This window comes from Macaca mulatta, chromosome 14, assembly GCF_049350105.2.
Source record: "Macaca mulatta isolate MMU2019108-1 chromosome 14, T2T-MMU8v2.0, whole genome shotgun sequence".
NCBI lineage: Eukaryota > Metazoa > Chordata > Mammalia > Primates > Cercopithecidae > Macaca > Macaca mulatta.
The window spans coordinates 87,830,368-87,845,593 of NC_133419.1; the positions used below are offsets into that span (position 1 = coordinate 87,830,368).

Below are 15,226 nucleotides of genomic sequence, written 5' to 3' on the forward strand. Positions count from 1 at the left end.
GTTAAAACAACTAGTATTAATTACCTGAATTTTATAGCTTAATTAAGTTTGATATTTTATGTAGGCATCTTAGTTGTAATTTTGAAGGTTATTATTTTTAAACTAATTTGTTAATCTATCAAAAAGTTATTAAAATCTGTCTTAAAGTTAATGTGTGGTTTAATCTTTTAAAATAAAGAACAAAGTATGTGTTTAGATTGCATTAATATCAGTTGCTTTCAACAAGTCAGCTTGTAGACTGTCATTTAAAAAGTTTAAGCAAATAGTACCAAATGAGATTATAGTTTAAAAATAAACAATGGAGTGAGATTTGGTAATAGGTCATGAACATTAAACCTGGAATACCTTTGTTAAACATAGGTCTGGTTATGTCATTCCTCTGGTAGCAGGACCTTTTGTCTTAGAAGTAAAGTTCATATTCATTTTTGGTGTGATGTGACATGTGCCAGTCTTTCTCCATTTGGTTTCCATGTCTCTTTGTTACAGTCATATTAAACCTCTTCAATTCTCAGAATATCCAGTGTTTTCTTTTTTCTAAGTCTTATATGTATTTTTCCTCCCTGCTTTCTTCCTCTACTTCTTTTTTATAGCAACTTAAATGTCTCTTTGGCCGGGCGCGGTGGCTCAAGCCTGTAATCCCAGCACTTTGGGAGGCCGAGACGGGCGGATCACGAGGTCAGGAGATCGAGACCATCCTGGCTAACACGGTGAAACCCCGTCTCTACTAAAAAAAATACAAAAAACTAGCCGGGCGAGGTGGCGGGCGCCTGTAGTCCCAGCTACTCGGGAGGCTGAGGCAGGAGAATGGCGTGAAGCCAGGAGGCGGAGCTTGCAGTGAGCTGAGATCTGGCCACTGCACTCCAGCCTGGGTGACAGAGGGAGACTCCGTCTCAAAAAAAAACAAAAAACAAAAAAAAAAATGTCTCTTTGTCTGAACAGCCTTTATGACACCAAAGTCAGTGTTAGACACACTTCCTTTGTGCTCCTAAAGCACTATGTACTTTATATTAAAGTACTTTCTATAATGTAATGTCATTATTTGATTGTATGTATACTTTCTGGATTGTGAATTCCTCAAGTCATCAACAATGGCTATCGCCAACACTTGGCAACCTGCCTGACACATTGTCAACTCTTTGTAAATACTTATGAAATACTTAACTGTTTGAAGGAGTGAATAAATGATATAAAAGTGAACAACACTCCAACCTATAGACTTTATGGTCTCACCTCTTTTGCTGGATTTCACTTCCTAGTAGCGTGATGAACATGCCTAGCAGCCGTATCCCCATTCCTGCCTTTTGGATTTGATAACTTCATATTATAATCACTGTTCCATTTCATTTGTGGTATTAAAAAATAGCTCCTAATTAAGAAAAGACTGGAAGCCCCTATTTAGACTATGCATGTTTATGTTTAAATGTAAATTCATAGCACATTATCAATATAACGAAACTAATGGAACTTTATATTAAGGATGATCCTTGGGAGTTGTTAATGAGTATAGAGGTAGTTGATTTAAAAATAAACAAATTTCTTTAGAAACAGAAAATCAAAACAAAACAAAAAACCCTACAATTGCTGTCAAAGAAACAACTACAAGAAACTTGGCATCCAAATATAAATAGTTACTATAAAAATGCAGTTTTTTTCAGTGATTACAGGGACAAAAATTTCTTTCAACATATATTTCTTGAGTGACTCATGTATTATGCGCTGTACTAGGCACTGGGGATATATAAACAATGAGAAAATCCTGAATTCTTTGGTAATTAGAAGAAAAATGAAGCTCAGAGGACACATGCACACACACAGACAAACACGTTTATATATTCACATATAGTGTAAAATACTAATTGATGTGTTGTACACTATCCTATTTCTGAAACCAGTACCAGAAAGATTTTAAATATTGTCACACTTAACGTGAAAAAAGTTATTGTGAAAAAGACTATTGAGAGTATTTTATGAAGAAAAGGAAATTGTGCTTTGAATTTTCTTAAATATAAACAAATACAGTTGATCTTCAACAATTATATGGTTGGCGTGTATGGTAGACTGTGTTATTGTTCAAAAACCTTTGCTGCCCCCTCCCTGGAGAAACTTTATACTTCCCTTCCCTATTGACATCATGCCTGGAGTTATGACATGCTTTGGCTAAAGAAATATGAGTGGAAATGATTTATGTACACTTATGAGCAAAATCTTTAAATCAGAACACAGTTTCCTATGTTTGTTCTTTTTCTCTGCTCTGACAATCCGCATTTGCAGATAAAGTTTCTGTATTACCCTAAGGTACAAAATGAAGATTTCATGTAGTTGAGCCATCGCTAACTCTTGTTTGACATGTAGCATGAGCAGAAAATTAACTTTGGTTGTTAAAAGGCATTGAGATTTTGTTACTGCTACGTAACTTAGCTCAGTGGTTTTCAAGCTTTAACATTTTTAAGAATCCTGTGGCGATTTTGTTAAAACATAGGTTGCAGAGATTGTTGGGCTCCGCACTTAGAATTTCTGAATTCAGGAGGTCTGGAGTGGGGACCAAGAATTGTATTTCTGATGTGAAAAGCTTTTATGAAGGGGAGGTGGATAAGAGAAGCCAGCATGAAGTCTTGACCAAAGGTACACTCTCAGGCAAATCATGTTTAGATAGGAGAACATGTGGAAGTGAGAAACTGGACATTGGTTCATTTTTTTTTTTCCATCTTTTTCTTTTTGAGGTGGAGTTTTGCTCTTATTGCCCAGGCTGGAATGCAATGATGTGATCTTGGCTCACTGCAACCTCCGCCTTCCGTGTTCAAGCAGTTCTCCTGCCCCAGCCTCCCAAGTAGCTGAGATTACAGGCACGAGCCACCATGGCCAGCTAGTTTTTGTATTTTTAGTAGAAACGGGGTTTCACCACCTTGGCCAGGCTAGTCTCGAACTCCTGACTCTCAGGCTATCCACTCGCCTTGGCCTCCCAAAGTGCTGAGATTACACGCATGAGCCATCGCATCCAGCCAACACTGGTTTCTTTAAAACTATCCATGCCCTTTGTCCCTTGTAAAGTCTTTGCATAATACCAGTTGGAAGACCATTGTTCTCTACCTTCATTTAGGTGATTTGTGTTTTCTTTTATATAGTCCAAGATCCCTTTACTTGTCTGTAATATTTCTTCTTCACAGTTGAGACTTCAGCAGGTACAGACAGTTAGGTGATTGGGATGAATTTACAGTTTAATCACTTAACCTCCTTGGGCCTTGGTTTCTTAATCTACATAATACAATTCTCTCATGTTACCTTCGTTCCAATATTTTATTTTTCTAATACCGTTCTATGGGCTAGCAAGATTCCATTATGTGTTGACTCTCAATTTCTATCGATAAGTTCAAAATCTTTGAGAGGAAGTAAACTGGAGTATTTGAAATTAAATGTTTCTCTTTCTTGGGGGTCAGGATACTCTATAAGTCTTCAGTTAATCAAAAAAATAGTAGTTTCCGGCCAGGTGCGGTGGCTTACCCTGTAATCCTAGCACTTTGGGAGGCCGACGCAGGCGGATCACCTAAGGTCAGGAGTTCGAGATCAGCCTGGCCAACATGGTGAAACCCTGTCTCTACTAAAAATATAAAATTAGCTGGGCGTGGTACCAGGTGCCTGTAATCCCAGCTACTTGGGAGGCTGAGGCAGGAGAATCACTTGAATCCAGGAGGTGGAAGTTGCAGTGAGCCAAGACTGCGCCATTGCACTCCAGCCTGGGCAACAAGAGCGAAATTCCATCTCAAAAAAAAGAAAAGGAAAAGAGAATAGTAATTTGCAAAAGCTTCCAAAATGTTGTTTGGTTTTGTTCCATTTCTAGGCGTTGCATATTTTATTTTAGATTTGAACTTTGGTATGAAATAAGCATAAATTTATGAAAAATTTTAGCCTGTTATAGTTTTAAATAGATGCTCATTTTGTTCAATATGGAAACAAATTGCTATATTATTTCGCTGACATATATGCCAATATGCATTTGACAATAAATTAATGGGGCCGGGTGCGGTGGCTCATGCCTGTAGTGCCAGCACTTTGGGAGGCCAAGGTGGGTGGATCATGCGGTCAGGAGTTCAAAACCAGCCAGGCCAAGATGGTGAAACCCTGTCTCTACTGAAAATACAAAAATTAGCTGGGCGGGGTGGCGGGCACCTGTAATCCCAGCTACTTGGGAGGCTGAGGCAGAGAATTGCCTTGAACTCGGGTGGTGGAGGTTGCAGTGAGCCAAGATCACGCCACTGCACTCCAGCCTGGGCGACAGAGCGAGACTCAATCTCAAAAAATAAAGAAAAGAAAAGAAATTAGTGTTGATTCAAAGATTCTGTTTAATAGAAAACATTTGTTTTCATATTTTTCACTATGATTGCAGAAGGGAAAAAGTTGAAAGTATTTGTTTGTCTTGAGGTCTTTAAAAAATAGATTGGTTCAGAATTGTGATTATAATTTTGTTTAATGTAAATAATTTTGATCATAGCAATGCCATGATTTTAAGACAGTTGCTAATTTTTCCTTGGATTTACATGAAACATTATTTTGATATTTTTTGGTTGTTGCCTATAGTTAATTTGTTAAGTCTACACTCATGCCATTTCCTTGGGAACTGCAAATAGGCCTTTCAGTTTAGGTCCAATGAAACCATGATCTGCTCCTTTTGCAACGATTTTAAAGTTTGACTAGTGTTACTATTACCAGTTCATTATGAGAAAGAAATTTATCCTAATTAACATTTCTTTTAGAAATCGTCTGAAGGTGATTCTTGGTTTCTTAGTAATTTAAAGCTGCTTGGAACATGACCTTCCTAGTTTGGATTTTAAAGCAGAAACAGTTCCAGCTTCTCCAAGTTTAAGGAGAAATGTGATTCTATTGGAGTTGTTACTGTAAGTTTTAGTCCAACTGTTTCCAATTTATAGTTAGGACACACCAGAAAAAAGTGCACAATAATCATCTGGGGACTTACAGTCTCACTTGATTACCCATAACTGCGGCCTGCTTCAGCAGCTTTGCTTGGGCTCTTGAAGACAAAGCCAGTGTCAGTGTTCCATTCTGTATGAAATAAATGTACTGTGAAATATTTATCAGAATAGAAAATAACATTTTTAATACACTGGGGAATTTCAGTATTTAAAGGAATTCTATTGAAAGTTATTGAAGATATAATGTGTTCATAAAGGAAACAAAATAATCTTCCCCAAATTTCTTAATTTCTTGCTATTCCAACTTCAGATATTTGTATGTGAGGTTTCTTAAAATAGGGATACAACATAAGTAGTTCAGTTTTCTCCTACTAAGTGCCATATGAAGGCGGAAACTGAACTCTTAGTCCATTTTATTATTCAAACAAAAAAATTTAACGTAAAACCTGTTGTATATGTATAAGCCATGTAATGTATTTTAACCACACACCACAAGTTTTGCATAGTAAATTGAAATAATCAATTTAACCTATTGGAATATGCTTATGTGATTAGAATATTAAACATTTTTAAAAACAAACCAAAAATAAAAGTCTGAAAGTAATTTCATGTCAGTATTTTCTTGGTTATCTTTCATAAGCAAGCATCAATCAAAATATACAATTGGTGATTATGTCTTAAATACTAAATTATAAGTTAGTACTAAGGTAAACTTCTGTATTTGAAAATGGGTTGGAAAATTAATTACAAAATCTAGTGTATTCTTTTATGTGGGTTTTTAAAAACAAAATTAGAAAAATTTAATTAAAACTACATAAAATTGCTTGAATTTTCTTTAGAATAAAGATAATTAGGAGTCACAAATTAGAGGCATTTAAATAGGCATCCTAGTTCCTTTTTGACTTTCAAATTAAACTTTTCAATTGTATTCACTCTGATTATATTTATGCTTACAGTAACTAATCGAAATTTTGAAGTTCCAGCTATTGTCTGTAACTGTAATTTATATTCAATTTTATATGTCATTCTTTTCATAACTTCAACATAAATGTTTACACTTGAACTTTCAGCATTTTCTGTTTTAATTAATTTTGTTCACATAAAATAATGTAACTTTTAATTTTGATACTGAGTGACTTAGATGGCTGGTATCAGAATAGAATAGAACAGAATATTTTAAGAATTATCGATGTGCTCAACTATTTTAAATCCAATTTGTCTTTATTTTTTGCTAACTGAATCTTTTCACATATTTAATTGTGCTTTAGCATATATGTAACACTTTACTCCAATTGAATAATTTGAGGTAGATGATGTAAAATACTGAATAAAAGAAACTTAGAGCTGAACTCAGGAAGTACAAATAGAGTAGCTCTTAAAAAGCTACCTTTGCATTCTTCAAGTGACCAGCAGCACAATGTCTTCTGTATATTAGATGCTCAATTAATGTTGAGTGAATAAAGATATATCATGTAATATTTAATGAATATTTGACTTTCCTTCTGGTTTAATGAGTGAAAGAACTCTGAAGTGCCCCACTTGATACTTAATAAATGTTTGTTTTTCTTCCGGGCGCGGTGGCTCAAGCCTGTAATCCCAGCATTTTGGGAAGCCGAGGTGGGCAGATCATGAGGTCAAGAGATCAAGACCATCCTGGTCAACATGGTGAAACCCTGTCTCTACTAAAAATACAAAAATTAGCTGGGCGTAGTGGCAGGTGCCTATAGTCCCAGCTACTTGGGAAGCTGAGGCAGGAGAATCGCTTGAACCCGGGAGGCGGAGGTTGCAGTGAGCTGAAATCACGCCACTGCACTCCAGCGTGGTGACGGAGTGAGACTCAGTCTCATAATAAATAAATGTATGTATGTATGTTTTTTATCATTATAGTTACCTAATTATCCATGTTCATTGGGATCATAGTTTCAAACAATTTCAGCCTAAATCATTTATTTCAGACAGTTGTTTTATGCCTCTTTCTAGCAAAACTTTCACAACCCTGTTAATTAGTAAAGTTGACTAGTTTGAGTGTTATATTCTTTGCCATTGTGTTGGTGTAATAAAGATGAATAACTTTTACACTGTTCAGTCTGTTCCTAAATGATCAATAACTGATTTTAAGATTAAGTTGTACAAATATTGTATAAATTTATGCTTATTGTAAAAATTCAAAGTGATGTACCCCCATAGAAAGTAAAAAGTTATATTTTCCTGCATACCTCTTAACTCATCCAACTACAGTAGGTAGTCCACTACCCACAGTTTGGTTTTGTATGCATCCTATTAGAGGACTTTCTATAACAATGCCATGTGTAAATAATAAACAACATTTTATATTTTACTATTAATATTTTATCATTGATGCTGAATATAGCAATAATATTTTATCAGATTATGTATATAGAATTCCTTTTTTTACTTAACAGTGTTTCATACAGGTCTTTCTATAGCAGTGTATATATATCCCAGTAGTTGGTCTCGAAAGACTAAGTTTGAAACTTGAAAAGTTTCTCTTTGAACCTTTGCATGAAGAAGTTCCACCTCAATAAGTTTTATAAAATGATAAGCAAGTATAATACTCTTAGTAGCAACTAGTAGTCTTAACACGAATTCAGAGTTTTGTTTGTGTGTTTGGTTTTATTCTTGGGGCTAGTGAGATCATTTCTCTTTTTACATCATAAGTGATTTAGAAGAATTCATTCTATTTTTCCATTATGATTTTTAATAATAAAGCTAGCATTAAATAAAATGATGAAATTTCAGAATTCTAAATCATTTAATCAGCCAGTTATGGTAGTCATTTACTTTCAGTTTTTTTTTTTAATATACAAGGATGTTGATTCCTAAAGTTAAGTGATTTGCTCAAGATTGTAGAGAAATTATGATTAGCATCTATATCCTTTCTCTTAGCAGGATTTTTTTCACTACACCATGCGTTGCCTCTGAAGAAATACTTTTTTTTGTTTTTGTTTTTAGATGTTTATTTAAAATGTGTAATATAAGCACAGTGGCACATGCCTGTGATCCCAGTTACTTGGGAGGCTGAGGTGGGAGGATTGTTTGAGTCCAGGAGTTTAAGACTAGCTTGGGCAACATAGGGAGACCCCATCTTGGGGGGTGAGGAGGAAGAAGTAATAAATAAGTAAATAAAACATGTAATATTGTTTTAGATGCTTATATTTTTCTTATGTAAAAATTTACACATTAAATTTATTGTGAAAACATAATTACAATCACAGACATGCAGTGGAAAAAAAAATCCCATGTTGTCTGCACCTTCTTCTGAGACCACATTTTGTGTATATGAAATGTATTTTATCATTTAAAAAATTGACAAATAATAATTGTACATATTCATGGGACTACATAGTGATGTTTTAATACATATATAGTTATTAGATCAGGGTAATTAGCATATCTATAATCTCATATTTATCATGTCTTTGTATTGGGAGTATTCAATATTCTCCTTCTGACTATTTGAAACTATGTATTACTGTTAACTATAGTCATCCTACAGTGATATAGAACCACTACGTATTCCTCCTACGTAGCTGTGATTTTGTATCTAACAAGTTTCTCCATATCTTTTTTTTTTTTTTTTTTTTTTTTGAGGTGGAGTTTTGCTCTGTCGCCCAGGCTGGAGTGCAGTGGTGCGATCTCAGCTCACTGCAACCTCTGCCTCCTGGGTTCAACCAATTCTTCTGCCACAGCCTCCCGAGTAGCTGGAATTACAGATGCCCGCCACCATGCCTGGCTAATTTTTGTATTTTTAGTAGAGACGGGTTTCACTATGTTGTCCAGGCTGCTCTTGAACTCCTGACCCCAGGTGATCCACCCTCCTTGGCCTCCCAAAGTGCTGGGATTACAGGCATGAGCCACCACGCCCAGCCATCTCTTCATATCTTTACCTTCCCCCTACTGGTTCCAGCCTTGGGTATTTTCTCTTCTGCTTTCTACTTTTCGCTTCTATGAGATAACCTGCTTTTAGCTTTCACATATGAGTGAGAACATGCAGTGTTTAACTTTTCTGTTCATGGCTTATTTCACTGAGCAAGTCTACCAGTCCATCCATGTTGCTGCAAATAACAGAATTTCATCCTTTTTGTGGCCTATAGTATTCCATGGATATTTTCTGGATAGTAATCCCCTCTAGGATGTATAGTTTGTAAATATTTTCTTCCATTCTTTAGATTGTGAAGAAATATTTTAAAGGAGATTTATAAAGTACATCTTTTACATCTTTTATATTTACCAAATGAGTGAAAACTGAGTAGACAATAAAAAAATCTTAGAAATCAAAATAGTTTGTTCTCATTCTTTTCAGCTCATTAGAGAGCACATAATAAAGTAGCACATTTACGTTATTAAATTTTGTGTTGGTGCCAAACAATAGGGTGTTCTTAAACATTTTACACTGAATGGATTATAGGAACATCACCCATCATTAAAAGTCTAATATCACGATATTTTCTTGGGAGAACTTAATGCACTTTAATTAACATTAGTAACATTTTTGCATCCTTATAAATGTGTTTTTAGAGGAAAACCTACAGTAAAGTGTTTGCTATAGAAGTCACACCAATGAACTACAAATTCTTCCAAAAACAGTTTTCTAGCGACATCTGCTGGTACAATGTAATAAAGGTGACTATCTTATGAAAGTAATTTCATAGAAGAAAAATATCATTGTGGGCAGAATTGTTTATTTTGCTATCATTTACACTTCTAATTGAAAATTTGAACATTTGACCAAGAGTATTATCCTGATAATGATAACACTGAGCTTATTTATACTTTCTTGTACATAGTATGCAGTTCCAACCTGAACCTCTACAGTTATTTGTGTATTGACTAAGCTGTTTGATACTATTATGCAACATATTTCTTTTCCTCCCTGTGTTTTTTGGCTCTGTTTTATATCATAATTTGCCTTAGCACAGAACCTTGCAAGTAGAGATTCAGTAAATGTAGACTATTTTATAGTATTTATTTTTTCATTTGCATAAATTAAGTTGAAAAGTCTACGTATATGAGTTAAATACATTACTTTTATATGCACTTGAAAATAAAAATGAGACTTTATATTAGAAAAGAATGTGATTAGGATAAATGGATTTTTATTTTTCTTCCTTTGAAGAGATATTCTGCATTATAAGTTGTGGAGAAGCAAAATATATTCAGTCCTTGGACATTTTCTTTACAATTATTTCCTGTATGATTGTATCTAGTCTCATGCATTTAAATACTACATATAAACAAATCAGACCTCTCCCTTAATCTTCAGACTTGTTCAGCCAGTTACTTGCTTCCTCAGCATTACCATTTAATTAGTTAACAAACATTTTAAACTTAACATGTCCAAAACAAAAGTTTTGATTTTCTCCTTGAAACTGTTTCTGCTGTAGTATTCCTTACTTTGGTGAGTGGCCATATTATCCTTCCATTTGATCAAACCAAAAATTATTTCAGTAATTTGTAAATTCCCTCTCTTTTATTCCACATTTAAACCATTGAGAATTTCAGTCAGCTCTATTTCTCTCCACCTTCTACAACTATGATCTAGATGACCACAATCATCTTTCCCCTCCTAACTTGCTTCCTTGCTTCTAACCTTGACCTCCTATAAGTCTATCCAGCAGCCAAGTGATTTTTTTTTTTTTTTTTTTTTTTTTGAGACAGAGTCTCCCTCTGTTGCCCAGGCTGGAGTGCAGTGGCGCGATCTCAGCTCATTGCCAACTCCACCTCCTGCTGCCTCCTGGGTTCCAGTGACTCTCCCTGCCTCAGCCTCCCAAGTAGCTGGGATTACAGGCATCCGTCACCACACCCGGCTAGTTTTTGTGTTTTCAGTAGAGACGGGGTTTTGCCATATTGGCCAGGCTGGTCTCAAACTCCTGACCTCAGGTGATCCACCAGTCTCAGCCTCCCAAAGTCCTGGGATGACAGGTGTGAGCCACTGTCCCCGGCCACAAGTGATTCTTTTAAAATTTAAGATAGATCGTGCCTCTCCTCTGATGAGAACCTCCCAAAGTTCTTACCTTGCCTAAAGGGCTTATGTGAAATGTAGACTGCTCCCTCTCTCCACCCCAATTGCTAGGTCCTCATTTCCTACTTCCCTCCGCTATTTTGCTCCAGCTACAGTAATCTACTTGCTTCTCTTTACATGCCAAGCTGACTCCATATCATGGGCAGTGTACTTGATTACCTCAAACGGAAATGCTGTCCCCTCTACTCACTAATGTTTCTGATCAGATCACCACATTTTACCTCTCAGAGAAGCTCTTCTTGGCCATACTGTGTAAAGTAATGAAGCCTGACTGTATCACTGTTTCTCCCCTTATCTTGCAGGGTTTTTTTTTTTTTTTCATACCTATTACCACTATATGACATATTTACTTTTTTATGTATCTCTTTCCCAACTAGAATGCCAGCTCTGTGAAACCAGGGATTCTTTATTGTTCACAGTTATGTCCTTGGAACCTAAGGCAGGCAGTGCTTATACATAGTGGCCATTTAGTTAATATTTATCAAATAAGTTGGTGAGCCTTAATACTTAAATGGAGAATGTGATTTCATTTACATTATAATAATCGAATCCATAGAATAATGAGGAAACTTCAAATGGAATCTGCTTTGTTTAAATCTTTATATCATATTTTCAACATTCAACACAGATTACAATTGTGTTTCATAGTTAGGTTAATGCTCATACAATACTCTTAGTGTCAAAATGTGGGGCCATATTACTATTTTAAAGATTCTTTTTATGGGAATAATTACTTTTTTGTTCTTTTGACATAGACATCTGACCCTCAATTACATTAACAAACCTTATACACATGAATGGAAAGAAGAATAGCCCCTTTTGAATCCATGCTAAGACTTTATCAATATGAAGTGCTTCCCACAGAGTTCTGCTGAAAGAACTGAACTTCCATCATAATGAAATTGCAAATTCATTTGTATATGCTCCTCTTATATTTGAAAGCTACTTTTTGATGTTTTGGTCTGCAATTAAATTTATTGTTTAAGGTCACAAATATGCAATTCTGACTAGAACAAGTTGTCAGAATTCTTTATTCAGCATAGCACAAAGATAAATGGCTGTCTTTTAACAATAACATATGAAAGCCAAAATTTGTTCCCAGATATACATAATCTTTTAATGCTTTCTGTTTTCCAGTCAATAGACCCCTTAACCTGCTTCCTCACCATCTTACCTATCTAGATTATGGGTTTTTAAATTACGGCAAAACACTTTCATCAGATGGAAAAAGAAGTTTAAACATTTTAATGCTATAATTTTCCCATGCACATTTTATCGTTCCATCCGAATTCTTTTGCCTTTACCCCTATTCTGTGTAAGGTAGATAATTATGTAGTATGTTAGCTAAATTCTGTGGTTACATTTCTCACTGTTAACATGACCAGGAAGTAGATCGTGTTGCTTAATTGAAATTGAGTTTTCAAGTGTTTTTTCTTCTAAAAAAAAAGGGATACATGTGCAGAACATGCAGGTTTGTTACATACGTACATGTGTGCCATGGTGGTTTGCTGCACCTATTGACCAGTCCTCCAACTTCCCTCCCCTCACTCCCCACACCCCAACAGGCCCTGGTTTGTGTTGTTCCCCTCTCTGTGTCTATGTGTTTTCAACGTTCACCTCCTACTTATGAGTGAGAACACGTAGTATTTGGTTTTCTGTTCCTGTGTTAGTTTGCTGAGGATGAGGGCTTCCAGCTTCATCCATGTCCTTGTAAAGGACATGATCTCATTTCTTTTTATGGCTGCAGAGTATTCCATGGTGTATATGTACCACATTTTCTTTATCCATTTGATCATTGATGGGCATTTGGGTTGGTTCCACGTCTTTGCTATTATAAATAGTGCTGCAGTAAACATATGTGTGCATCTATCTTTATAGTAGAATGGTTTGTATTCCTTTGGGTATATACCCAGTAATGGGATTGTTGCGTCAAATGTTATTTCTGGTTCCAGATCCTTGAGGAATCGCTATACTGTCTTCCACAATGGTTGAACTAATTTACATTCCCACCAACAGTGCAAAAGCATTCATACTTCTCCACAGCCTCACCAGCATCTATTGTTCCCTGACTTTTTAATAATCGCCATTCTTACTGGCATGAGATGGTATCTCATTGTGGTTTTGATTTGCATTTCTCTGATGATCATTGATGTTGAGCTTTTTTTCATATGTTTGTTGGCTGCGTAAATGTCTTCTTTTGAGAAGTGTCTGTTCATATTCTTTGCCCACTTTTTGATGGGGTTGTTTTAAAACATTTCTGTGCATGTGGATTAACTTATTTTCTCAGATTCTATACTGCATCTAATACAAATGTATATGATTTTGATTAAAATGGATTTCTTAAATTTTTATTTCCTTTGTGGTCTTTCATACAGAAGACATAGAGGAACAACTGCCCTATAATATTTGAGGCCTTACTCTTTTTTTTTTAAGACAGAGTTTCGCTCTTATTGCCCAGGCTGGAGAGAAATGGCGCAATCTTGACTCATTGCAACCTCTGCCTCGTGGGTTCAAGCGATTCTCCTGCCTCAGCCTCCTGAGTAGCTGGGATTACAGGCCTGTGCCACCACGCCCAGCTAATTTTGCATTTTTAGTAGAGACGGGGTGTCTCCATGTTGGTCAGGCTGCTCTTGAACTCCTGGTCTCAGGTGATCCACCGGCCTTGGCCTCCTAAAGTGCTGGGATTAGAGGTGTGAGCCACTGCGCCCGGCCTAGGCCTTATTCTTTGTCTAAGAATATCCAGTGTCTTTATAGATTTATTCAAGGGATTTTGATAATAAATAATCAAAAGCCCTTTGTTTAAGGTGATCATAGCGATAAAGAAGAACAAAGACATTGAATGACAATAGCAGGATGTTGTAAAGCCTGCATAGTAATGTCCCCATTTTAAGATCTTGTTTAAATATTTTTTTGCAAATCTGAGAATCTTTTTTTTTCTTTAACTACCATGTAATTTGAATCTTCCCCAACTGAAGAGAGTAGATTGTTTCAGGAGGACGTATAAGAAAAAAACATAACTTTTAAAAGTCAGACAATCCCCTCCAGCCCCCGAATTCTTGAATTCTGACTGCTATTACTTTTGTGACCTAGGTTACTGCATTCTTCGAGCCTCTGTGTAGCAATGCAATAGACAAAAATCTCTATTCATACAGTTTAGTGATACGATTAAATGAGACAACACATATAAAGAGCTGAAAACAGTGCCCAGCTATATAGTAAGCACTCAATAAATACCATTTGGAGTCCTCTCTTTCTGCTGTCCCCTCACCCCAACTCTGTTCTTCATGCTCTGTGATCTGTTCTAATTGGGCTTAATCAGAAATTAAAACTGTTGAACTAAACTTGAAACCTTTCTGTGCCTGCCAACTCTGTATTAAGAATACTGTGCATTCTCCGATGTAATAGGTAGGACAAAGAGAGAACCTTGAATTGATCTAGATCTAAACACCCACCAGGTGTATGTGGTCTTTTTCTTCTCAGCAAATTGGTACCCCAGGGATTTGTAGCACCTGCTCTACTCCCAGCCCCCATTTGAAGTCCAGATGGAGCCTTTAGATTTACTTAAGTCTCTCTTCAACCTGCCTATTTGAGAGCTGAGCTCTAAGTAATGTTAATGTGATGTAGGAAGTCATTATCATATTAATCATTTTGTGTAAGGTGACATACTTCATTGCTTGTTGCTCTTTTGACCATTCATAATGTTCAGATTTTTGCCTTAAGAGTTTCATCTTTTAAAACATTTATTTTCAGGAAAAGATTTAATAGTAATGTAATATACTGTTTATACCTCAAAATATTTTATGATTGTAAATTCTTATTGTTTTAGGTGCAAGGATGGTTTGAAAGGATTTACATTTTCTGCACTTAGGTAAGTAACATTTATTTTTATGTTGAGAGAGAATTTACAAGTTAACTTAAAACATAATACATAATTACAATAAATATTTATTGACTAAACATTTAAACTGAAAATAATTTTAGAATTCACAAAAGTACTTCCAAGCCTGCGGATATATAGCTCATTGAAAGAGTAATTTGTCAGATTTTTCCCTCTAAAAATTAATCAGCTACTTCTTTTGGACCTATTGTGTGCTTTCTATTGCGGGGTGTTTGAAAAGAAATACAAGAACTCACTTCAGGGAGCTTGGAAAGACAGAGCTGCTCATGAACAATTACTGAAAAGTTAAGTATTTAATTGTGTGGTACTAGATTATTTGCTTTAGGGCAAGACTCATGCACAGTCAAACACAAATTTGAT

The 15,226-nt window shown here is 35.6% G+C and overlaps 1 protein-coding gene across 7 annotated transcripts in view; it reads left to right on the forward strand.

Moving 5' to 3' along the window:
- TMEM135 (transmembrane protein 135) overlaps nucleotides 1-15,226 on the forward strand; it is a 262,469-nt gene that overhangs the window by 219,123 nt on the left and 28,120 nt on the right. For all 7 annotated transcript variants that reach the window (XM_077964170.1, XM_077964168.1, XM_015115383.3 and 4 more), the window contains one exon: nucleotides 14,795-14,836. In XM_077964170.1, coding sequence (XP_077820296.1) covers nucleotides 14,795-14,836 — 42 coding nt within the window. The remainder of the gene's footprint in view (nucleotides 1-14,794; nucleotides 14,837-15,226) is intronic.